Here is a 27,243-nt window from a genome sequence, read left to right as displayed (position 1 = left end):
TGTGTATTTGAGTGTGTTGTGCAGTTTGTTCTGTGTCAGTGTACATTCATGGTCGGGAACGCCGCAGGCCAAGTGAGCAGAGAGGACACAGAAAAGGTCAAAAAGCAGATGAGGCACGATTCACAACATGAGCTCATTTATTTATTTACTTTTGGTCATGGTGGAGCTGCACTGGATTTACAGTTGCAAACGTTAGTTAAGACCTCTGGCTGCCAGGATTTTCTTTCTTTATGTAACAGAACAGTACTGGCTTTAGGCATTTGCTGTATAAAATAATCTATTTGAAAAGGACATAGCTATACAAGCTTTATGTTTTAGGTTGACCAAATATTACTGAAACTTGCTCAGTTTCCACGTGGCAGCAACTTGTCAAACGAGTTTCTAACTGAAGGACAGTCAACGTGATGTAACCGCCATGCAAATAAAATTATGTGTAGCCCAGTTACTTAAAGCTGTTACTTACCAAACAGGTTTCTAAATAAAAGACTACATTCAACATAATGTATCCGTCACATAATTTGAATTATTAAAACTTTTCACGTTTAAACTCTTTACTCTATCCACTAAGGAGTTCACACTTTTACCTCGTGGGATATGGAAGTGTTAAGAAACTACAACCTTACTAAGGCTTGTCTTCCTGTTCCTGGTCGTCTTGTGATTGGTTGTTTTTCCACGGTGCGCTCTGATTGGCTGCGCGGCGCTCATGCGACTGGCGTCACCGACTGATTACCGCCCTCCGAAGCCTCTGGGTCCAGTCTGGTGTAACAGCAACCAGTTCATGTTCGGAGTCCAGAGGCGCAGATCGACAGCACAACTCTGGCTGAACTGAATTACATGACCCGGAGGACGGACTCCTCCGCAGGCACCGGGACTGGTTAAAGATTACAACAGACTTTTGCCACGGTAGGTTGTTATTTTTGTTGTTGTGTGTTGTTTCGTACAGTTAAACATCACCCGGGACTTTTCCTGAGCGTAACGTTAGCGCCTCTCTGGATGTCAACTGCCAGCTAGCAGCTTTGCTATCCAGCTAATTCTGGCTGTCAAAACAACAGAGAGGGACATAATCTGCTAGCCACCGCCACAACACAGCTCTGCTTTCTCTCTGCGGGACATTATTGTCCACACAGAGCCTGTATTTGACATGGTTAAAGACAGATGCGTCGACGTGGTGAGCTGTCAACAAACACATAAACCCGGTTTAAGAGTTATCTGGCTTCTTTTCTATGTTAGCGACGTAGCAAGCTTACTAGGTCGATGTAAACAAACCCTGGTCTCAGCCTGTCGCTGGGCTGCAGTCTGCTTTTCTTCTTCTTCTTAATTTTTTTTGAACAACACACGCTGTATGAATCGTGAGGTGAAATATAATCGCACCAGTTTCATTTTACAGAAAAATAAACGCTGCTTTGTGTGTTCCTTGTCAACAAGAAGGTAAATGTGGCAGGAGTTTGGGGTTTCTTTGTCTCGCTTGCTCGCCAGTGTTGAACAGACTCGTGTGCACTTTAGCTGAGTTAACGTCGTTGGTTTCTGTGAGAGAGACTCTATTATTATATTGTTGCTGATGCAGGCAGATGTGGTAAAAGGTACTTTTTTTGGAATAACTAGATCCTTACAACGCGTTGTTGTCAAAGTAAATTCCAGCTGATACAGTATCTGGCATCAGTATTAGTCAAATAGTGTTCAAAATCACTGGCTCACTGTCAGATAGAGAAAAATATAAATTCTGATAAAATCCCCAAACCTAATATTATATTAATGCATCACAAAGCACACACTGTAAATATGTAAATACAACCAGGACCTGTTTATTTCTTTTTATGTTTTTAGTTATGGTAAAGGGGTAGAAATGCATTCCAGGACAAATGTGCAATTCTGATATTCATAAAAATAATAACAATAGACAACTTGGATTTGGTTTGGATCCGTTTCCCTCCCTCATCCCATAATAAAGTTAGTTTTAAAGAAAGAAGACTGCTGCTGCATCTGGAGTAGGTGTATCCAGTATTCAAATTGGAAATAATTCCACCACAACTCCAAAAAATAATAGAGTGATTGATTACGTTTATTTCTCCAGGAGGGAAAAGAATAGGGCCCTCGTTCAGAAAAAAAAGTTTCCGATAAAATGTAATTAAAAGTGCAGTTACACAGACAGAGCTTGTGCTTTCGTTATACAAAATGGTTGTTAACTTATGTTTCAAACTGTTCTATGGATAAAAATGACTCTACCTTATATTGTGTCTTCTGTAATTTATTCTTCTTACAAGAGCTTCTTTATTTTAGCATTTTTAATTACGTGAATTAAAAATAAACCTGAGTAAGTTCAGTAACATGCAGTGTTTCGCCTGTTATGACAGTCCAGATGGAGACAATTCTGCTTTCTGAGGAGCTTAACTCTTTGTAGAATGCAGTAATTGTTTTATGAATAAATGATGCTCTTGTGTAAGATAGTATAAGTAGATTTTGTTGTTGTTGTTGAATGTCAGAGACCTGAAGTGAACCCAGTCTGTCTGCTCTAATGTTACTTTGTGTGTCTGTGGAGAAAATTTGTGGCAGTTTTACAGTAAACGTTGGTAATTTTGTAAAGCACTCGCTTATCTATATTAGGAGATGTCATTGGTCTGTCAACACTTCATAAACAATTATGCCTGATACTCGTAATGAAGATGAGATGGATGAATGAAAGTAGTTAATCAGCCATCGATCATCACCAGTGAGAAATATTGTCATAACAGCTGTAGGCAGCATTTACTGTCATTTAGCCTCGCAACAACTCTATTACTTTCTACAGCATGTGTTCTGTATATAAAGAAAGACAAAATTCTTCATCCAGTTGCTCCTTCATATTTCTTTTTAGTGATGCTGGCTGCTTATCCTGCATATGCACAATGATCCTCCCATTTCTGAGTTCATTTTGCTACAAAGCATGAGGTCATGTCATAAATATTTTATGGACTGGGCAGCTGATATCCTGCTTGTCTTAAACCTAAACATTTCATGACCAAAACCACTCTCAATCCCATTTTTAATATTGAATTATATTTGTTTGTGTGGAAGTTGATCCTGTAGGGCTTTTGTAAATATTTGAAGCTTCATGTTTGGCTCATTTTAACAACACCTGAAAGAAGCTTCATACTATGATCTGTAAATATAACCATATACACCCATCTCTGCTGTTACACATCTATATATCAGTGCACTTTTGTGTCTCAACCTTGGAGGCAAAGCAGACCCATGCGTCATTTTATATTTAGTAATTATGTTCTATACAACAATCCAGGCGACACACATCACAGCATATTTAACATAAACGTCTATGTAGATCTTTCAAATTCTTCTCACCAGGACATTTGCAGAATTCTGTTGCTTGAGTTCCCATTGTGTGCACAAACTCTCACCCTGCTACACATTGGCCGTTGAGCAGTACATCATGTTTAGTGGAAGTACAACTCTCTAGGGAGTTTAGTGTATAATGAAGTCGGTCTGCGAGAGTGTGCCAGGCAGGGGAAACAGCTAAACATAGCTTCTGAGAAAAGCAGCGACTTTCATTGCGGAATTAATTGATCAGTGTAAAGTAGCCGTCTTCTTCTTTCTTAAAAAATGTTTTCTTCTTGTCACCATTTGTGCTTTTTTCCCTTTTACAACCCTCTGGAGGTTTGTGTGTGTGTGTACAAAATGAAAAGATAGTTCATATTGTTGCCTAAGTGAGTATGTGAGAACATATAGTTAATTACTCTGTTCATAGACGCAACACTTACATCATTGAGAGAATATGTTCTTGTCTGTATGTGTGAGTTGCAAATTTAATGGTGCTACTATTTGTAGTTTGTTACTATTTTGATTCTTCATTAATTAATTAGTTATTATTTTTTATTTAATATGCCAAATCATTCACAGGTTGTGGCATCTCACATGTTAGTCATTTCTTTTTTCTCACTCTTTTGGACTGCCGCTTTGACAAAAACAATTTGAACTTTAGCACTTTTGAGAAATTATAATCATAAGTAAGTTTTCCTTTGGCCTCTCCCGCTCTTGGGGGTCGCCACAGCGGATGATCCGCACATTTGATTTGGCAGAGAGTTTTACTATGATAATTGTAATTTGAAGACATCTTGTTATATCTGCCCACATTCACATAATAACCTTGTGTTAGGAAGAGCATTGCACGCATGCTTTTTGATTTCCAGTACCTAGAAAGTTGTGTCTAAAAAAATAAATAAATAAAAAGCCGTAATTAATAATTTTTTTCACATCCTGGTAGAAAACTGAGAACTGGCATTATTTGGAGCTAACAGACATGAGAAGATAACTCAATATAGTCAGCAGTTGTGGGTTTAATTTTCATCAGAACATTAAGGGGGGCTATTTTTATCCTTATACTCTATGACCCACATTTTGGCTACCACTAAGCGCTTCAAAAAACACTGCATTTTGGTTGCACTTCATTTATCAACAGTGCCAACAGTGAACTGACCTTCTGTCTCTGTGTGGTGTTAAGGTGCTTGTTTGTTATTACTGTTTTAAAGCAGGGGTGGGGAAAGATTTCTCCAATTAAACTCCATTACATTTTTGTTTCAACTGGCAAAAACGTCTTTTAAATATCATGTATTTGTGTTGTTGCCTGTTTGTTTGTGACTTAATAGTCTCATTTCAACCAGGAGGTGTTTTCCTGTGGACATATTTCCACCATCCACCATGTCTGCCACAAACGTGTAAATACTCTGTTGTGGCCCTGTGTGTATGGTGTGATTGAGTGAATAAGCGTGAGTATGTGTGTGCTGCTCACTTCACACTGGTTGTCTTTGTTTATCTCTCCATCATAAGACTGTTGGCAGCATCATCAGGAACTCACTGCTGTACCAGGAATGAAGGGTCACCAGGGGACGCGCATCAACACACTAACCCGAGTTATAAACCCACATGTTTTCTTGATATTCAAGTTTCTCTGTCAGTCGATCTCTGTTAATTAAAAAAAGGACAACAAGTCGGAGATCACCTTCCCATTTTGTAGAAAAACATGTTGAACAGGCTCGTAAGTGTCTCTATCTAGAAGTTTCTTATGAAATAGTCTCCACCCTTTGGAAGCTGCAAGTAGATTAGAGCACACAGCATAGTAATTATTTGCTCTCAGTGGCATTCAGGTGTAACTGTGTGCAACTAGACTCAAAGCCTTTTTCATTAATATGGGCGTGTGTGTAGTTATGTTAAAGTACTGGTCTCAGTGAAACCACACAATCCCATTGAGCAGTAAAAGTAGTCGTGTGGTCACCAGCAGCTGGTTTTAATCACTGTGAAGTTGTCCCACACACAAAGGAAGCACTGAGACATAAATGGCACCAACAAAAAATGAATTGCCTTCACATTGACAGACCCACTATTTAACAAATAATGTAATAAAACTATAATGATAAATAGTAGAATAATAATAAAACTGTAATTTACAGCAGTTGGTGGATTTTCTTCAAAATGTAAGAAATTAAATTATGTTTTTAATTTTCTCTTGCTACTAGAGTAAATCATTTAATGCCATTGCACTCAGAGGTTAATAATGTTCAGGTTTAAATTTCTTTGTAAGAACAAAACCACCAGGGGCAAAAAGGAAAGGAATTGTTGACGTCAGTACTGTTTTTATGTCTGTCTGAGTCACTGACGGTTTAATAAGAAATGAGTACTACACTACACCGACATTTTCAAACCACAAACTGATTTTTCAGTGTAAAGCAGCAGTTTCACCAGTGCTGATATTTGCAAACAGTAAAAGAGATGGACACATGACAGGCGGTCAGAAGTCAAGTCCAAGTTACATGTGATTAAAAGGGCAATGTGCAAAATGTGCTGTCATGTCGACGTGTGATGTATGTGATGTGTCCGTGGCTTTTGGACTGACTCCTCATCTGTGATAGTGCATATGTTTTGGTTGTTCAAGTCTGGCTCATTTAAAAGGGCAATTGATATGTTGAAATTTGCATCAGAAATTTTAATGAAAATTGTCAGCTGCCTGGATCTGCACTTAATATGCACATCTTAAACATATCAATATACATATACATCAGAGTAAACATGTTTTGCGTGAGGAGAATCTGCCACAGTAGTCCCGTATATCCTGTTCTAACAGTTCCTGACTCGCATGAAGTAAGGTAACGATAAAGCTCAAGGTCACGCTAAAGCACATTTTCTGCTTAGTGCTCCAATTTTCTAATCACAGTGCAATTTTCAAACATAACACACCAGTCTAATAGCTCAGCATTTATGGAGTCAATAGAAAATAAACAGACTTAGATTTTTAGACAGATTCAATTACTGAAGCAGAATTTGTAGATTGTAAATATACATATTAAAAATAATTTGGAAATACGTATAAAAAACGTATGCACTGTTGCTTCCTGCATGACATCCTGTTTTGTATTTGTTATATTAGGGATGCATGGTATTATCAGCATGATATCGGTATCGGCAGATATTGCCAGAAAAATGTCTTCAACAGTAGGCTAAATAAAGAGGCTGCTGCCTCCTTGGATTCTGCACTGGCACTCTCTACAACTATTATTTCTTTGTGTTTATTTATTTTGCTAAATGAAGAAAATGTATATCTACATTTAGTATAATATTATGTTATTTCGCTACTGAAGAGGCTAAATGACCTCTGCATATCGGTATTATCGGCCCAAGCACTCTCCCCTCAAGTCTCCTCTCATCTCTGCTCAGTTGGGTTTGGAAACCGTGAACAGTCTGTCTACACATGTGTGAAGAACAGCCAGCTCTTTCTTTGCAGCATGTGGAACAATTGCACTGTAATTGCACAACACAGTTTGACCTCTGTCCTATATTTTGTTTTTGCTCTCTTTCCTTTCTTGCTCTTTTTTTCCTTTTTATTAGAGGTGCGAGATACAAACAATTCACAACAAATACATAATTAATTAAAACAATTAATCAACCTTTCCCCTTACCCAAAACTAATCTTACACATATTGCTACTTTTTCTTACCATTGTCATGTTGACGGTTGACCACAGTATTGCTTTTATTGCATAGCATGACTATATCTAATCATATAAAGTGACATTAACATTCTCTCCACGGGGTTTTGTAAATTCTGTCTCCATTTAATCTGAATGTTACCTTTTCCAACCTCAGTGATTTCCGGTGATTCAAGGATCCGTTCTTTCTCAGCTGGCGCATTTGAAGTAATCCAGTTTTTCATAATAACCCTTTTTGTAATGTACACAATGAAAGAATACATCTTTTCAAGTTTGGATGCTGCACTGCTCCAGCTATGAAAATCCTCCAGTATACATGACTGTGGTGTTAGAGGGACGGCAATATTATTTTGATCATTCATATCTTTGTCATTCTGAGATCTTAAAAAGCTGGACGTCCTTTTTTTGTTCCTTGATGTAGACTTAAGGGTCTTGAAATACAGAACTTTGTTTGTCTTCTATTAATAATCATTTGTGGCAGGCTGCACACAGTTCTTCATCACAATTCGAACTTCAAGAAATTAGTTCTTTGTTGCCAAACCCATATTTCTGTAGTACATTGAACATAAAAGGCCATTCAACTGCGATCAAAGGCTTTCTCAGCCTCAGTAGTACCCAGTGCTGCAGAAGAGGGACTTTAATTTCCACATGGAATTAGAATACCGAAAATGTCTTGGTTTTATCAGGAGAGTATTGATTTTTCATGGAGCCAATTGATCATTCGGTATCTGCTCTCCATTTACTCAATGGACTCAAGCTGCAAGGAAGTTGGTGAGTTTTATTATCCAAGTTTGCCAGTGTAATTAAACACATTGTCTAAGGACCTCAAACTGTTGTTAAACTCCAGTGAAGCTTTGAGCTCCTCAGTGGCATAATGTGAGTCTTTGCAGCTGTTCTTTCTATGGTTGCCATTTATTTGCGTATTTTCTGTTAAATCGACAGTCCCAGTTTTGCGCAAGCTAAATTCTGCCACATTCACAGTAATGCTTATTTATGTGCATTGTCCCTGTCGGCTAAACCAATAAATTAAAAAAGCCAAAAACGAATTTGTTCTTGCGTATATTTGGCATTTTAAGGGAAATTCAGCCAATATACTGCTCCAATTCTTCACTTGTATCCCAGTGCAGTTGTATTTTAGGGAAGTTAGGCATGGTGTTGTGCTTAAGAATTCACGATGCCAGCCATCTTGACAGATTTCTTGCTCTTCTTCAAATAGTCCATGACCTACAACAAGACAAACAGTGTCTGTCTGCACAGTCAGGCAGTCTTCAGGGGCAACTGCATGTCAGACATGCACAGAATGCCACAAATCAGGTTTATTTAGTCAACATCGTTTGTACTTTCTTAACATCTTTGAGTTTCATTTCTACTCTTCTTTCTCTTTTTGTTAGCAGATGCTATCACCCTCCTTTGGCATCATCTACTACCAATCTTCTTGAAGATTGTTTTTTACCCTTGTCTTAATATTTTAAATGTATTTGTCTCATATTTTTTTTTACGGCATGATTTTTTTTACGGCATTTGCAGAAATCCTGGTTTTATAGTATACATCATTGATACTGAAGAGGGAGAACATTTTCATTACAGCTACTGCCACTAAATCAGTCAGTTAATGCTTATTTGATAAAAGTTTGGAATACAGTCAACAGTATTTTAGAAAGAGCCAGGACAATCAGAAGTTGCTCACATGTACATGACTACTTATTCATTGCTGTCACTTTATAACATGAAAGAAATAACTTCTTTTCTTTGGTTTTCATTTCAGTTTTTGATTAAAATTGCTTAAAGATGAACCTTATCATGTGTTGAAGTATTGTGTCAGCTGACTTTTATCGGCCTAAGTGATACTGTGAGACATAAGGTCACAGGATCGCCGCAGTCAACGGTATTTATTGGATTATTGAATGGGTCAGTAAGGATTTGCCTGCTATAGCAATCCGTTCAAAACAGCTGGACAAATATTGTAATAAAATGGGGGGGGATTTTGTAGTTTTACATCGTTACACTTTATACCAGTATGTACAGTATTTTACCTTCTTGTCTATGAATACAATCTGAAGGCCACATGTACTGATCATATGTGTCAAAGGAACTGTTTCACATTTTGTGGAGTTTTCCTTTGAATCTATTGCGCTGATTGACTCTCATATTTACCTGTAACATAATTTAAATCACTTAATTTAATAAATATTCATGAGTTTTAAAAACAAATCTATTGCTTTAAGAATTTCTATGTACTATGTACTATCATCCATCTATCAGTAGACAAACCTTGCATCTCTGAATCAATTCAGTGTTTGGACCCAGTATCAGACAAGAACTTGCAGTGACATGCAGCGCAGATAAGATGCACTGTGTGACAATAAACTAAAAATAAACACACTGTAAGGACAAAGTCGGAGCTGAAGAATGTTTCCCGTAGTGCGGCATTAACAAAAAAAACACAATGAACGTGTGGTGCAAATCTTATTTCTTTTGACCTTGTTTTTGAAAAAAAAAAAAAAACATAACCACATAATGTCCTCGATACGTTTATTCTATTGATGTCCAAGGTCAAATTGATAATTTAAAGATTATATATGTCCCTCGTGTCAGGGGCAATAATTGCTACAGCTTTTAAAAATGTTTATATCAATGTTATCACAGTCTGCCAGACACGTATTGTATCGTTGTCTGCAATGGATACACACACACATGCACTCACAGCATTGTAGCGATTGACCTCAGGGGTCAAATCAATAGCATCAATATTAAAAGCTCAATAGCATCCATGGTTAAAAGACAGTAATGCATATTAATGGTATTGCTCTCTCTAGTAGCTTCAGGGTCGGTTTAGATTGCCAAGAGACTAAAAAATTCAAAAATTAATGCAGGAGTTTAGTGAGTGTTCAGTGAAAGATTTTGCTTTTGTAAAATTAGAGTGCATGCATGTTTCTCAATATTGCTGACAGCGTTTTTCCTTAGTTGAAATAGTTGGAAAAGCAAAGGCTTTTGACCAAATTTTATTAGACAAGAATTATAAACTGTTGCTCAAGGGAACCTTTGTGGAGATTTTTTGGTTTCTTTTTTGGTTTTTACCCAGCAGACTGTTCCTTGAGGCTGCTAAAGCTTTTCTCCTCTGTGTCTTTTCCTCTGTCTCACCATGTGTTTTAACTGTCACTCTGCAGTGGGACGTCTGATCGGCTTATTTTATGAGCCGCTGTAACTTGTAACAATCTGCACGCTGAAACAGTGCAGATTGTGAAATTGTGACTATAATTGTTTTGTTTAATGTGGATAATAATTGGACCTCACACTGGGATTTTTAAGGAGGAAAAAAATAAGGGCACTCACAACATCATTCATTAGCTGCGATAAGGTTTATTATACAGTGACATTGCATGTTGCAACTTGATGAGTCATCTTGTATCCTGTTGTCGACAGGCATTATCTCTCTGCTATACACTGGGAACGCAGACTTTAATGCTGGATTTGTCTCACTCAGACCCCTGCGACACATGGGTGTGTGACAATGTTTTCCTCCATTTTCTCAGTATAGTGACTTCTTTTCATCTCCGTATGGGGCCAGTATGTTCTGGGGTCGTCCGGTTTGTTCTTTCAAGCGCTACGTGTGTGTGTGTGATTGTGTGCTGTTTGGACTAGTACTTGCAAATAATATGCTATTGTACAGTATAGATATGATATAATAGAAGAACAATGATAGTCAAGTTGCTGTTGGCTGCTTTTTATAGGCATCTTTGAAATGGATATTAAAGTGTTAAATTAGGTTTAGCATGGCTCTTTTAGACTTTTTTTTGTATGCGCTTCTTTGCATCATATACTGTTTTTGTTGTTCTATCCAGCTCTGGAAAGCAGCAGGTATGCAGAGTGGGTATTAGAACAGCTAATAGGACCATCTTCTTTTTCTTGTATGGAGTTTAATGGCAGCTGGCCATTTTGGAGTTAGGAAACTCCTACACTACCCAGTTTGTCATATTCTTTCTCTCTTCTCCTCTCCAGTTCGGAGGCCCAGCACCAGCTCGCCCTCCGAACTGCCCAGTAACCTGATTAGTCGGAAGCTGCCGGAGAGTGTCGCTCACTCTCAGATCACCTTATTTACATTAGGCTGAAAGAATGGACTCATTCATAAGTAATGCCAAAGAAACCCTGCCAACTGCACCTTTTTAAATGGCTTCAAATCTAATCTATCTAAATCTATTTAATCTCAGTTTTAGTTACACTTGGCTGTGACAGACCACTTACCAAACAGAGGAAGTTTCTGTGATTGCATTTGTTGAAGAGAATTAAAGTATTGATATACTGAAATGGCTACATTTATGCCTGCCATCCGCACCACCCCACCATTGACCATTGGCAACAATGATGCAGTTACCTGCATTAATTTCCTGACCAGTTCTCATCAGCCTCAAATCGACCAGCAGCTGTGGACAAACGGCCTTATTAAAATCCCTGTTCCATTGTTTCTTCTCATCAGAAATACCCCCAAAAAACAAAACTAAGCAGAATCAACGATTTTGAATAAATATAAATATTGCAATTATTTTGACAGGTATTGTGATTGCGATATGATTCGCAACACCAGAGGGAATGGTCATTTTCACACTGTTATTCTCATTTTTATTCGAAAAACATATTTAAAATGATTACTGTGTGATATTTGTGCAGAAACAAAGATGTTCTCTTCAGTCTGTAGAATAACATGTGTGTTGATCAAGACTGTAATTAATCTAAAAATTATATTTTGATACATTGACTATTTCTGAAACGGGGCTAAATCCCTCGTCTTGATGTAAATCGTTCTTATTATAAAATGTTTCTGTTACATAAAGATTCAATAAAATAGATGTAGCTCTTATGGGAAAGATTGAGTGTACATTTTCAATTTCTCAATGTAGAAGTGTTTGATTTAGATTTGGGGAACTCGCGCTCAGGATAGTCAGCTCAGTTCAAATGGTCTTTTTTTTATTATCATAATCACAGCACAGAAAAGTGGCTGTGTCTGCTACTTGGTGTCATCAGGTTATGAAAGCCTCTACTTTCCCTGATTCATTTAAAAAAAGAAAATTCAGTCTTCTTCCTCTTTCTCTCACACGTTATTTAGCTTGCAGCAGCTGTGGCTGTGCTTGATAACAGTCATCTTGCACCTTCACACACACCACCGCACCTATTCTCTGGAAAAGCCAGCTGTCGTTGTTGTGGAGTCTGTAATCAGTATTTGCTGCTGCTGAAACGAAACTTAAATATCTACTGGATTTTTATGTGGCGTTGGTAATTATTTCTCATTTTCACTATGAACATGAAAACTGTTGTTGAGCCTCCATGTAATTGCACATGTTAATGTGACCAATTACATTTACTGGTTAATGATATTTAGCCAGAATATAAATGGGAGCCACTATTCTCCAAAGGAGACTGTGTTTCCCTGCTACTTATCAAGGGACTGGTAGCTGCTGTAGTGCTAGTCATTTATGTCTTTTTATTCATGTTTATGTACTTCATAGGTATTGCCCTGCAAGTACCTGCAAGAAAACTGTATTATACAAGTGTGTTATCTGTGTCTTTTGCTCCTTGCCTGCTTACATTGCCCTTTAATAGTCTCTGTGTTTACAAGTACATACTCCGGTGTGTGTGTGTGTGTGTGTATGCACATGCCCTTTGTGTATCTGTGTCTTTTCCCCTTGAGTGTCTCATCCCCTAAGGTATGTGTGTGGTAGCACAGAGTTTAAATGAAGTGGTTCGGTACTTGTAATGTGTGTAATGTGTGTAATGTGCGTGTTGGAGCGTAGCATTCTATTTGTGTGTCTGTGTGTGTGAGAATAAGAGAGGCATTGAGAGATCAGCAGTATGATGATATAAAGTTGCAGCTGCAGTTCCTATCACTTTACGTGACACTAAATCCTTGGTTGTGAGTGAGTGTTTGGACACATGCAGACATAAATGGGTCCAGGTCAGTCACACACGAGTGCATGAAGGCTACAGGCCTTCACAAGGATAAATCCTCCAAACCAAGGACCTCTGATGCGTCTGCATTTACCGTTTCATGTTTGTTGCTCAACCATGCTGCTGTTGACATTGTGACAATTCTTTCTTACTTTCCTACTAAAAAACTATTAAATCTTGGCTTTGTAGAGGTAGTGTTATGACATAACCACCACCTGTCGGTCTCTGTCAGTGAGAGACAAGTCATAAAATACTTTTTAATTATAGCAGGTTAATTTATGAGCCATCTTGGCAGTTGTTCATCCTGAGTGTCACCTTCTGTGGAACAGTGGTTTAGCAACTTTACTGTCAGATTCTTTCTGTGGAACCTTGTTCCTCAACACAGATTTTTTTTCCTAAAGGTGAATTTAATCTGCATTATAGTGCATTTGCCTGGTAGGAAACATTTGTGTGTCCGAATCAACTTTCATATATTTACTTTGTTTTTGTCTTTCTTTTTTTTTAGTTCTGCAAAGTCCTAAGTGTAAGAGTCATCAAGACTTCAGCCAGGACTTCAGGTAGGTCACCCCGTTTTTGAATCGACGTCTTGCTCAGAGTGCATCTTCTCATGGCTAATGGCTGTTCCTATTCTGTCCAATCAGGTTTGGTCCTAAGCAACAACACCCACTCCGTCTCCTGTCCCGTCCCATCTGATTCCGCTCCAGTTTTCAGTGGAGGGTGCAGGTCCAGCGTCTCAAGCTGGACGAAGGAGAGACAAGTGGGGCTGAGCGCCCCTCCTTTGTGCTGCGCCACAGAACTTCGAACCTCGCAGAACACGCAGCGGCGAACACGCCTACAAATCCCATGAGTCCCCGGGAGAAAGCGGACACACCCACCTCAGGTTCTTCCAACAGTCACCTCACTACCACCGAGTGCGCCTCACACAATGGGGTGAGTATCATGTGGTATGTTCAGAGCCATCTGGTGTGATACGGGTCAGTCGTTCTCACAGTAAAACTACCCCACAAGAACACAAACACCCGCACATTCATAATTAAATAGGTGTTTTTAGCAGCGAGGTCAAATATTCTGTGACCACAGTCTTTCAGGATAATAACTAACTTAACACACACATTGTGACACCTAATGTAAAGTAGGCGATGAACACACACACTCTGACTAGCAATTAGTTTATAATCATTTGACCTCAGTCTGTTTTCTCAGTGTGTGTGTGTGTGTGTGTACACAACATGATTAATCACCAGTTCAACTTTGAGGATCTAATGTTGTATCCACAGATTTTTTAAAAGAAGATTAATAAACACCAGAATATAATTTAATCTCACTTTTAAAGGATTGTATTAGAGTTGAGGACACAGTTAGATTTAAAATTTCTGTAGGAAGGTTTTTGGACATGTCTTTCTGCATGGAGTGTGCATGTTCTCCCTGTGTGTGATGGGTTTTCTCTGGGTTCTCCGGTTTCCTCCCACGTCCAAAAACATGCAGTATGGGGATTAGGTAAATCGTACCCTAAAAAAAGCGGTAGAAGATGGATGGATGGATGGTTTTGGGACATTATGTGAAGGGCCTGTTGAATGCCATGCAACACCCATGTATACATATGAAAGATGCATACAAAAGGAAGCGAAAAAGAATCATACTTGTAATACTTTGTAATACTTTCAAATGAGCAGCTGGAAAATGCAAAGGGGAAACGATAAGTATTTTTATTCCTAAACCTTCATGAAAGTGATTATATAAAAGTAAGAAGTGAAAATGGGCTCAGAATGTGTCTTTAAAAGAACACGACACACTCTGTGAATCAAAGCTTTTATCTAAAACTAAGTCCACTCCAATCATCATAACGAGAGCAGTTTGACATTTATTGCTCATGGGGGGGAAAGTGCATTACAAAATCTGCCAAGCAGGTTTTTGAAACTTGGCACAGTTTGATCCTGAGCCCGTTTCCTCGAGCGTTTCATCCTCCACCCTCTCTCCCTTATTATTGACAGACTCACCATCTTCAAGGCTTTTCAGACTCAGTGAGTCACTTTGTGTCATAGTAATTAACAGTGCACTATCCGCCCGATGTTCTGCTTTAACTCCACTCCCGAGTCCAAAGTGATGCGAGTATTGAACGACTGCAGACCTCGCAGTCCCAGAATAGACCTGTCATGTCTATAAACGGCCATGTTGCGGGAAAGAAATTAAGCACTTTACCAAAAACATCATCAACATTAGAATCCTGTGATTGACCAAACAAAAGCACCACATCCTCTCTCTCTCTCTCTTTCTCTCCCTCCCTCCCTCCCGCTCTCTCTCACAGTGGCATCACTTGTGACTTTGTGTCACACACAGACAAAGCTGCCGCTCTGTTGTTCGGAGTGAAAGGCAATCGGCACTGAGCCGAAACACAATAGTGTTCATGTGTGTATTGAGACTGCTTTTTTTGTGAGTTAGCGCGTGGCCTTTTTACCTGATGTAATACAACACGGTTACCTGAGAGGATGCTAGGGGCCCCCTGCCCCAATCTGCGAGGGCAGGCTGTCTTTAACACCACACGGTCTGCCCGTTGAATTTTTCAGCATTTTGTGCAGGCGTTTGTGTGTGTGTGTGTGTGTGTGTGTGTGTGTGTGTGTGTGTGTCTTGAAAGGTGTTTTTGTGTGTGGTATAGGTTTGGTTTCACACTTCCTTTTTCATCAGAATGAAAGAGGTGCCTTTCAGGGGAAATAGTTTATTTTCTTTCTTTCTTTCTTTCTTTCTTACATTAGTTTGACCTATATTATCTGTCTGGTTTTGTTTGAGTCACACGGTAATTGTATTTATTTTATTTCCCGTTTTTAAGGCTCTTATAAATTTGATCACACCCTACATTCACAGAGCATCATTTTTTGGAAACAATAGCTGTTTACCTGCCAGAAAATCCCCAACCTACGACCCAAAAATGAAGTGTTTCATTTGCAAGTGTGACGCCGACCGTAAAGATGTCCCTAAAAGTGACGTGTGGTAGTTAAACAGCATATTTTTCTGGTTCGTCCATTTCATTTGAAACATTGGCTCGATGTAGTTTATGTGAAGAAGCTTTTTGTTTGGGTACATTATTGTATTTTTACACGTATATTCCCTCTAAGACTTATTGGCCTTTAAGTTAACATGTAATATAAAGTCAGTTGGTAAGAAGAAGAGAATGTCAGCTGGAGGAATTCCATTACACATCCACAAATTCAACTATAAACAACAAAACAAGATAAAATCTATAAAGAGTGAACAGTTACCTTTTAAACTGTTTGGACATTAAAGCCCACCGCACATCCTTTGTTTGTGCAGATATTTTTCTTATTGCTGCGATGCGTCAATGCCAGGTCTGTGGTTTGAGGATGTGACATCTGATTCCTCTTCCTCCTATTGTACCTGTCCAACAATCAACAATAGTTATTGAAGCATTATTTAAAATCATTATTCATTAAACCATGGTGTCGACGTCTGGCAAAATCTGAACGCCTAAAACATTAAGGTCATTGAAAATGAAGTCAGCTCGAGAAGCTATTGTAAGAATTCAAAAGAGGTGTTAATCAGAATCATCAAGAAAACAAACTATATTTAAAGTATATGCTTCCCTCACTAGTGTTGAAATCCCTTGTTTGGTAAAACTCTAATAAAATGAAGGAAAAAATACACAATTTCCATGCCCTCCGTAGTCATGGGCGAGAACAGAGGGAACAGTTTATGTTGTGGGAGCCCAAACACGGCATCTGGTTTTCAGAGTCAGACATGTGAGTGTGTGGAACATGCATCTTTGGGAGGGTCTCGCCATATTTTCCAAATTGTTACCCATCCCAAGAGAGCAATTGTGCCTGTGTGTGAGTCACATGTTGAATCCCTCTGCCTGTGCTGCTGTGCAGGGGTTACGGTGTACAAGGGTAAGCTCTCCCCTATTTGGACCATCATAGATTTAGGCTCGCCTGTCATTGGTGCACACTGTTTTAGCCGTTCTCCCATTGGCTGCCAGCCGTTTCCTGTGACACCACCCTTGCACCCAAACGTCCACGTGACTTTTTGTTTGTGTCTTAAGTTGCATGTTTCACAAAATGATGGCGATCTACCCTCAAATGAGTCTCTTGCTTCACTTCCCTCTGGAACTCATCTCCTACTCGAGCTCAGCACAACTGATTAGAGCAGTCTCCTCATAAACAAACACACAGAAACAGTGTGAGTGTGTGAGTGTGTGAGTGTGTGTGTGTGTGTGTGTGTGTGTGTGTGTGTGTGTGTGTGTGTGTGTGTGTGTGTTGGAAATCATTAGCCAAGTGTATATACAGAGTAGTTAATCAGTCTGAGGGGAGCTGGGTGTATGTTTTTCTTGTATGGGTGTGCGACAGAGGACTTGATTGGTCTTCAGGGGCTTTTAAGATTTCCTCAAGTCTGTATGTATATCATTTAAAGCTGCTCGTATGACAAGTGTTTGTTTCTTTATTCAAAGAAGAGCAAACAACAACACTGAAGGCGTTTTTTCATCTTTGACAAGATTGTCTCAGACAGATCTTTCATCCAATCCTCCTGTCAACTATTTTTAGAAATCCCCTGCCCTCATCCATTCAATAAAAGTAAGTTTTTCATCGTACGCAAGAAAAACAACAGCTCATCTTTTATTTTGCTTTTTAAAGATGAGTACGGATTAACTTTTATTTGGGAAAAAACTGTTATTGGTTAACATAAAAGTCACGTGAATGTGAAAATAATGAAAAAAACTTTTTATGTTGCAAGCTCTTTGGGATTTTGGATTGTTTTTTGGGCAAAACGCCTAATGTCTGCCTTCCTGAAATAAAACAGTCAATATGAGGTTATTACTCACCAACAAAATTACATCACACTCCTTTAGCCTAACGTTAACTTTGATAATTGATGAGTCGCCACTTAAACACAGCGATTGTGTTACTGAGTGTGTTTAAATCAAATTCCCTGACTTGTGAAGGTTCCTCTGTCTCAGGCATTTCCCAGGAAAAGCCTTTTCCGAGAAAAGTGGGAACATCGCTCTGTTCCCAACATAAGTGACAGACTCTGTGTCTGACAAACGGGCAGTCTATTAGCACTGACTCCCGGACTGTGTTACAGTCACACACTCTTAAGAGGATACACGGCGAGATTTTAGATCAGAGAGAGTGGACACTTCCTTGAGGGAGGAGATTGTATCCTTTGCACATTCATACTTTCACACAGTGAAATTTGACTCCATAACCTCTGCCATTATGACTAATGTGCGGCGATCAGGCGGCTGAGGTTGAGTCACGTGTAGTGGAGATACTGTGTTCATCCAAGAAGTGCGTGTCTTTGTGTGTAGGTATCTGTGTTACAACTTTAGGACCTTGTTTGGTATCAACACCACTGTCTTTGTCAGGAACAGTAGTCCTCATTTTTAGCTACACTGAAACAGCATTTTGTCCCAACAAGAATACCTATGGAAAACTGTGTGTGTGCAAGAGAGAGAGAATGTAAACACATGAGTGCGTTAGGGATAGCCCACGTTTCCAAGAATCACTCCTACACCTCTCCTCCTGTCTCTGTGACTTGTTATTGGATCTGATGACGGCAGTGTCGGCTGAGCCGCTGAAAACCAAACCTTCTGCATCACCTGTTGCTGAACTTCAACGCTGTGTGTCTGCAGTGAGATTGTGCAAAAGGCTGTTTCTGCTCCTTTCTCTCCAGTCTTCTTTCCTCCCTCAATGTGTAAAAACACCCACAGCTTCCTCTTTACGACGAAATCTTCTGTGTTTCATATTGATTAAAGGCTGAGTAGAAGACGCACAACAGCAGTGTTGAGCAATAATATTATTGTTGTTTTTTTCGCAGAATGTGGAAAGAATCTGTAGAGTAGGCACTGTAAGATGACATGGAGTAAACTGTGTCCCTCTCTAAGGAAGCTTTGTTTTGCTTTGTTTTGCTTTGTTTTTGCCGTTGACATGATTGAAGTCCAGGTGGTGTGGACACTCAAACCTGATGCAACAGAACCAAACAGAACACAGACTGTGCAGTAGCTCAACAGCTGTAGCGCTCCAGTAAAAAAGGGTTTTCCCAGTGAGGATGTGGCTGATCATAAATCAAGTCAATGTGCAGGTTGTAGGCTAAATGCTTGCTCTCCCTGCATTTTACTGAGCTTTCTTTTTCATTCTGTTAACTAGTGTGTGTGTGTGTGTGTGTGTGTGTGTGTGTGTGTGTGTGTGTGTGTGTGTGTGTGTGTGTGTGTGTGTGTGTGTGTGTGTGTGTGTGTGTGTGTGTGTGTGTGTGTGTGTGTGTGTGTGTGTGTGTGTGTGTGTGAGACATGCTGTCCAGTTACTTTCATCCCATTCTTCTAAATGCCTTGTGTGAAATAGCAGTGCATGTGTAATATGTACCTGAGTGTATTGCATCATTTGGCCCAGAAGCACAGCAGGAATGAATGTAAATGTGTGTTGTTGCTGGCTTGTCTGGCTTGTGATGGTGTATTGAGTGTGTCCTTTGTCTTTATTGACTGCCTATGCTCACATGCACACACGCACACATTGTTTCACTAACCCTAAAATCAACTCTTAATCATCAAAAACAACAATATAAAAGCAGCACATGCGCTATCTCTCTCTCACACACACACACACACACAATTAAAGAATAAAGAATATGGGCAGCATCTGGATTTAAGCCCACACCCACATTACATGCACGCATGCACATACATGACAGGGCATTACTGACACACACACAAAGACTGCAGAGCACACGTGACTCCTTGGCAGTCGCCCAGTTACCCTCTGCTCACGTGATTTTACTCGCTCACTGACGTGTCCCCTCACACATAAACACACACACACACACACAGAGTCGATGTCGAGTGTCACCTTTATCTTGGCTTCGAAACACAGTGGATTCATGTGAGCGTTTAATAAGAACCGCGCGCGCGTGTCACCTTCGTACCGTCCACAACGGACGACAGCGGTTAGACCTGATGCATTATTAAGCAAGCACGTGCGACACTGTGCACAAGTCAGACTGACACACTCAGACTTCTGTCTGTCCAAGACACACAACATGGTCAACAACACATAAAGTGTGAGTGTGTACTTTGCTGGTGGGAATTTAGAATTGGGTTAGTCATGTATTATATATGAGACAGGACTTTTCCTCTCTCGTTCTCGCTGCTATTCTCTTGTTCTCTCATCTGTCTCACCCTCCTCCTCCTCTGAAGTAATGAGAAGAGCAGAAGGTCCATTTTTTTTCTAATCATATCCTCATCCTTTTATATGGGCCTTGTGTGTGTGTGTGTGTGTGTGTGTGATATATATATCCACCTGAAACCACATAAAATGTTATTGTTTTTATTGTTCCATTGTGTGTTCACCTCTGTGTGGGTCTGCATTGTTTCTGTGCATGTCACTTATGATGAATGACTGTGTTTTCGTCGTGAAGCAATAGCCGTATTAATTCTGTCCCCGGCTCCGCGGCTGTGACAGCTGTTGTGTTAGATTGAATTCACGCTCTCTGTCTAATCCTCGGGTTTATAAATGGTTGGTGTCTTCGTCGGATCAAACGTCAGCTCGGTTTTTCTTAAAATATACTTTTGCTTGATGTGACAATCTGTATGCGGATGGATGAGACGACTCAAACTGGGCAGTTTCGTTCCATGGTCCCAGCTGTGTTGTCCAAACCAAGCAGAGGGAAATCTGTGAGGGGCAACTAAAATGATTGAAAACCTGTTTCTGTTGTCTTGTAGTCATTTTTAAAATAATAAATAATAACTTTTTCAATTTATTACACACTGAATGTTGATCTGAAGTTTTACTTACAAAAAAATCATCTCCCAAAATAATTTCCCCTACTTTAAATAGAATCTTTCAGTATCTGGCTAGGTTTATCCTGTTAACTTTCATACTCAGTACATTATTAATTGATTAATTAATACAAAATCAATCCTTAATCATTTAATTTCTTCACCTAAATTCCATTATTATAGTCAGCTAATCCAGGTTAATGCTCAGTGGTGGTTTAAAGTCTTTGGTTGAGACCAAAACAAAACAGATTTCTTCAATTTTCTTCGACTTACATCGACTGTGTTGTATAACCGTAAACATTTAACGTCCCTGTCGTCAGATATCACTCTTTTGTCACAGTTTATGCAGTTTAACAGTCCCTCTGCTCTAACACTGTCTCTGCTCCTTCTTCTTCTTCTCAGAGTGACCCAGAGTGTGACGAGGAGAGAAGAATAAAAGAGGAGGACGAGAGAGGAAGAGAAGAAGAAGAGGAATATGAGGAGGAGAAAGAAGAAGAAGAAGAGAAGAGCTGCGACGAAGGCTTCATGGGAATGACTCCGCTGCTGCAGGCTCACCATGCCATGGAGCGGATGGAGGAGTTTGTACATAAGGTAGTGACTCACATTCACAGACACTTCTGCAGGTGCAGGTTCTCTGGTGTCTTCCACAACTGTCGCTCTCCTTCCATAACATCACAATAAATAACCACGCTGTAAAATCAGCGCATCATATCTAGTTTATCAGCGATAAAAACATTTTTTACAGTATCATTTGTGATTGTGCAGGTAATAAACGACATTGGTCATTTTTATTGTAAGCGTTTACAACAGGAACATGATTATGATACATTTCACAACACATTCTCAGAGGTTTATCTTCACGTCCTGCAGACGTTCCTTTATATGTTGCGTGGAGACGGACATTAAAAGGTTAGAGAGAGACAGGTTAGAGAGAGACAGGTCTCCGAGGACTGCGCTGAAATGTGGACTCGCATCAACTCGTACAAGCGTCTCCAGCTTGGTCTAATATTAACATGCGCACAGAAATTGCAACCAGCATGTTGTAAATTAGGGAAATTAATCATTCTGCAGATACACTGTAAGCGCTCTCTCTCTCTCTCTCTCTCTCTCTCTATGTCTCTGTGTCTCTGTGTCTCTCTCTGTGTCTCCCTGTGTCTCTCTGTTGGGGGTGATTTGCTCAGGTTTATTTATTTATTTATTTACGTCACTTGACTAAGTACTGTTAATTTGACACTGATGACTATATTACACTACACACAAACAAACACAGTTTCACACAGTGTTCCTTTAAAGGATTTCCGTTCATTTGGACCACTTAACACTTAACCACAACCACAACTTAACTCTTATCCATAAACATTAAAACAGTTCCTCAGAAACGATGTTATGCCTCATTAGGACCAGATTTTAGTCCCATGAGGACTACATGTGAGTTTTTATGTGTTTACACACACACACACAGAGCTTGTGCACTCAGCACCACCAAGCAGCTGCTTCTTTGTCTTTCATTTTCTTCTTCTTTATATTTCCTATTCCAAACTTAAATGCTGATGATGTCCGTTTGTGTCCGTGTCCCTCGTTAACTCGTCAGGTGTGGGAGGGCCGGTGGCGAGTCATACCTCACGACGTGCTCCCCGATTGGCTGAAGGACAACGACTACCTGCTCCACGGCCACAGACCGCCCATGCCTTCGTTCCGCGCGTGCTTCAAGAGCATCTTCAGAATCCACACGGAGACGGGAAACATCTGGACACACCTGCTAGGTAGGACACACCTGACATTCATGAATTCAGTTTAACTCAACTTTAACCTCATGTCCTTAACTTTACTCTCTAAGAAGTACATTTAACAAGCTAAAACAACAAATAACATAAGAGCAAACACACACACACAAACACAGTCAGGACTGGGATATTTACCACAACAACAATAGTATTTTTGTTTTCTTTCTCTGGGTCTATTTCTTCATATCTAACCCGACTCGTTAGGTAACCAGTCTTTTGTGAAACATCACATGATGTCACAGCCAATCAGAGCTGGTGTGTAGAAAGCTGAGCTGAGGTGGTTTATATAAGAAAAGAAAGTATTTCATCTAAAATGATATTTATAGTTTGGTTGACCTTGGAATGTGTTTGAATTTGTGTGTTTTTTTAATATATATATATATATATATATATATATATATAAACCTGCATGAAATCTTTCTAGTCCCCTGGCTCTAAAATGACTTAATGACTAGTAATCTACTGCCACCTGGTGGTCCATGGGGACTACTGCGCCTAAATATTTGTGGTCTTTGAGTGATATTTTCTTACAGAAAGGAATCTCTCTCTCTCTCTCTCTCTCTCTCTCTCTCTCTCTCTCTCTCTCTGTCTCTCTCCCTCTCTCTGTCTCTCCACAGGCTGTTTGTTCTTCCTGTGTCTCGGCCTCATGTACATGTTCAGGCCCAACATGTCCTTCGTGGCTCCGGTGCAGGAGAAGGTGGTGATCGGGATGTTCTTCCTCGGCGCCATCCTCTGCCTGTCCTTCTCCTGGCTCTTCCACACAGTTTACTGCCACTCTGAGGGCGTCTCCAAAGTCTTCTCCAAGTAAGACGCTGACACACCTGGGCAAAACCTCCTGTTAGTGTCACTCTGTGTCTGCAAACCATTTACCCTGTGTTTCTCCCCCTCTTTCTCTCCCTCTCTCTCTCTTTTGCACACTCCAGACTAGACTACAGTGGGATTGCCTTCCTGATCATGGGCTCCTTTGTTCCCTGGTTGTATTACTCCTTCTACTGCTCTCCTCAGCCTTGTTTCATCTACCTGATAGTGGTGTGTATACTGGGACTTGCTGCCATTACCGTCTCCCAGTGCGACTTCTTTGCCACACCACAGTACAGAGGAGTCAGAGCAGGTACAGTGATGTGTTGTTGTCTTGTTCTATTAAAGTGCAGCAATCAGTATTTTGTACTGTGCCGTGTCACATTGTTCACTATGATGCTGGTGTAAATTTGAATACAACACGTGCATTGGAGGTTTGTGTTAAACACCAAAGTCACAAAATAACCTAGTTGTACTCGCGATGGAGGCAGCAGTGGACCCACAAAAGACAGAGGAGCTGCTTATGAATAAAGGTTTCAATTTCCAGGATGACAAACACAGACTGGGTGAACTGACTTTACAGAAACGGAGCATAAAATGAACAGATGCATTCAAGGAACCCCGTAACTCACATTGCTTCTGCACTCCACCAACCTTTGTCTTCCCCCCCTCTCTCTCTCCGTGTGTGTGTAGGAGTGTTTGTGGGTTTGGGGCTGAGCGGCGTGGTTCCCACTCTGCATTTTGTGATCAGCGAGGGTCTGATCAGAGCCACCACCATCGGTCAGATGGGTTGGCTGTTCCTGATGGCGACGCTCTACATCACGGGAGCCTGTTTGTACGCCGCTCGTATCCCCGAGAGGTTCTTCCCTGGCAAGTGTGACATCTGGGTGAGTTTCAGACAAACAAGTCATTATTTTTTTCTTCCTTGTGTGTTTCCATATGTTCACTTGAAAGGAATCCCAGAGTATGGGCAGATTTCTTTTTTCTTTTTTTTATGCCTCTGTACCCGGTGACAGCTTGTGCCTGCAGGCTTTGTGTCTTCATGTTGTCTTTGCTTTCGTCCTGTTTTTTTTTCTCCGAGGACACAATATCTCAAGAACACCTTGAGCTAGTCTCTTTAAATTCTGCACAGACATTTTAGTTCGACTCAAGGATGAACTGAGTAGATATTAGTTGTCAAAGTACTAAACTGATATCTCAGGAACGTCTCCGGGGAATCCTTTCACATTTGGTGAAAACATTAACTTGAGCTACAGAGAGTCAAATGTGCAGTTAATGTCTGAGGATCCACAGAAAGAAAACAAGCATGTGTCTTGCCTCCTGCATGCTCAGTCCAGGCGTCTCCCCCCTCGCCCTGGAACCCAAACAATGTCCCACTGTGTCCGTCATACGGCAACAGCAAACTCGAGAGAAAGTCCAGACCCAAATCTGCAGACATTAGCCAGCTTGACTTGATTAGAAACTGGTGGTCAAGGCCACGGTGGAGTCACGTGTCACGTGAGTCTCTTTATGTCCCTCACACGCATGTTTATTTGACCCCGTCTTTCTTTCTCTTCCCTAGTTCCACTCCCACCAGTTGTTTCACATCCTGGTCGTGGCCGGAGCTTTTGTCCATTTTCACGGCGTCTCCAACCTGCAAGAGTTTCGCTACACGGCGGGAGGAGGCTGTGCAGAGGAGGGCGCTCTCTAACACACACACACACACACACGCTGACTCGACTCACTTGTTCACGCACACATTCGACAGGGAGGTACCAGTTCTAATAATATGCACAGAAATGTCACACACAGGCTTCTTCGACGCACCCCACCGAAAACTGGAGACTGAAGTGGCTTGTTCAGTGTGCATTTTGTATGCTTAAATAAACAAGAATGGACTCTCAGGGGGCGCTATAACAGCTGATTTAGGAGGGGTGTTCTCTCTGTCCTCTGACTTTGTCCATCCATCCTCCCTTTTTGACTTCCAAGATGGTGCGTTTTTTTAAAAAGCCGTTTCGGAAACTGTTTCCTGGAAGAACCGGCGAGACATTCATGACCTCCCTCCTGTTATTATTCATTACTTTTAAAAGTGAAAGAAGACATTTCGAGGTGTTTGCCGAATGCTGTTTTCCAAATTTGAGTATGAAAAAAAAAAAAGAAGACAAAAAAAAGAGAAAAGGAATTGAGTGGAAAATGTCTTGAATGAATTTCTTCTGCGATTGTTAATCTTGTGGGTTGAAGATGTTTCCGGCGGGTGGGCGTGGTTATAAGTCACTTTAAAGAGAAAAAAAAAGACCCTTTTTCCATATGAATAAGATTTCTACCTTTTGGGTTATAGATTTGTATGAAATGTATTATTAAAAATAACAAAAAAAAAAATAAAAAAAATATCAAAATAAAGGCCGTCACGCGATGGCAAAAAAAATAAATATATTAGATAATAAATAAATTAAAGACGAGGAGTCGAGGTGTTTTATCTACATTTTGTTTATTACAATAAAAAAAAAAAGGTGACGTGGAGTGAAGAATAGATTATTATGCAAAGACGAGGAGGAAATCTAAAGGCACAACGCTTCAAACTTTGCGAATGAGCAGCAACTTGTGGACTTGCTCGTGTTTTGTTTGTGGCGTCGGTGGAAAGTAACGGCTCAGTCGGCCCCCTGACCTGAAAACCGTGTTTTATTTATATATGTATATATATATATATGTATATATGTATATATATATATGTATATATATATATACTTAAACAAGGAGATAATGGAAGAACTGTGCTCCTCTCACTTTGCTTTACACTCTTGTGTTGATCCTTCCACCTCGTGTGTTTTTTCGACTTCTCAGACTCGGAGCTCGGGCCTTTGTGAGTCAAACCTTCTCCCGCGCTATTAAAACCAAATATAAACTTCAAAAATTCAAAAGCGTCTCCTCGATGTGTAGCCACTTTCATTTATCTTCTTACTGTAAAATCTTATCGTCTTATATTGTATATCTGAAGAAGAAGAAAAAATAATGATAATTTCTACACCCCAGATATAAGTTTATTCTTTTTTTAATGACCTTTAAAATAAAAGATAATGGACGTTTTTTATAAACAAGGCCGCACAGTCCATTATGTCATATTTGGTACTGTAAAACTACAGTATTAGTACACATTATTGTGGTTCTCCTTCCCCTTGGACACACGATGATGTTCAACTCAAAAAAAGATGACGTTTTTCTTTGTCTGATTCGATTGTACTTTAATTTATCCACTGCTGCTTTATTATTGTTATGTTATTATTGCAAGCTTTAATTTCACTTGTTTTCTTTTCTTCTTGCTCTTAATATTCATCTGTTGCTGTGGTGAGACAAAAAAGACGAGAACAGGGAAAATTTGTAACAACAAATCTCCAAAAAAACACAACACTTTATTTGGAGGTTAAAACAAGGTGACCTTTTAAAAATGTCACACCTGCACAATAGAATCTCTGATACACTAAACTTTTTCTTTCTTTCTTTCTTTGATTGTTTGAAATTTAAGTTTGTGAGTCTCTGAATGAAACCACCAGTTGAATTCATATTTGAATAAACAGCATATCTTCTGGTTTATTTTTCCATTTATTTTTTTTCCCATCTTGTTATTATTAATTTATTTCTCTTGGGGAGCGCATTTCGTCTGTTGAAGCACATGTTCTGTTCTTATGGGAGTGTCTGAATGCAATAGACCTTTATATCTGCTGTATTGTTCTAATAAAAAAAAAGTTTTTTGAATTGTTTTTTGTTCTGTTTCTGTGTGACAAAAGTATGAAGTAAAAACATGAGCAGCGTTTGTCAAGAGAAACTTTACATATATAGTTTTGGTTTCATTAATTCAGACTTTTTTGAGTGATTTTGGACGACATACAATGCTATGACATTTTTTAGTGATTTTGGACGATATACTATACTATGACTTTTTTGACGGATTTTGGACGACATACTATCCTATGACTTTTTTCGGTGATTTTGGACAACATACT

General features: G+C 39.7%; 1 protein-coding gene across 1 annotated transcript; it reads left to right on the top strand.

The window, feature by feature from the left end:
* Nucleotides 1–744: 744 nt before the first annotated feature.
* On the top strand, nucleotides 745–26,995 carry adipor2 (adiponectin receptor 2). Its single transcript, XM_044021962.1, has 9 exons — nucleotides 745–903; nucleotides 13,416–13,467; nucleotides 13,552–13,840; nucleotides 21,087–21,275; nucleotides 22,276–22,447; nucleotides 23,086–23,272; nucleotides 23,392–23,579; nucleotides 23,960–24,153; nucleotides 24,828–26,995. Exons 3-9 carry the CDS (start codon nucleotides 13,754–13,756, stop codon nucleotides 24,954–24,956), a joined length of 1,146 nt encoding a protein of 381 aa, XP_043877897.1. The 5' UTR covers nucleotides 745–903; nucleotides 13,416–13,467; nucleotides 13,552–13,753; the 3' UTR covers nucleotides 24,957–26,995.
* Nucleotides 26,996–27,243: the final 248 nt, after the last annotated feature.

This window comes from Solea senegalensis, linkage group LG3 (assembly GCF_019176455.1).
Source record: "Solea senegalensis isolate Sse05_10M linkage group LG3, IFAPA_SoseM_1, whole genome shotgun sequence".
Lineage (NCBI taxonomy): Eukaryota > Metazoa > Chordata > Actinopteri > Pleuronectiformes > Soleidae > Solea > Solea senegalensis.
The sequence above is the reverse complement of the archived record's forward strand: the minus strand, read 5'-3'. Positions and strand labels throughout refer to the sequence as shown.

Bases quoted from the DNA above. Each gene is read 5' to 3' on its own strand.
- adipor2 (XM_044021962.1), top strand. From the start codon at position 13,754: ATGAGTCCCCGGGAGAAAGCGGACACACCCACCTCAGGTTCTTCCAAC. The intron at 13,841-21,086 runs GTGAGTATCATG...TCTTCTTCTCAG, and splicing joins AGTGCGCCTCACACAATGGG to AGTGACCCAGAGTGTGACGA. The intron at 21,276-22,275 runs GTAGTGACTCAC...TTAACTCGTCAG, and splicing joins TGGAGGAGTTTGTACATAAG to GTGTGGGAGGGCCGGTGGCG.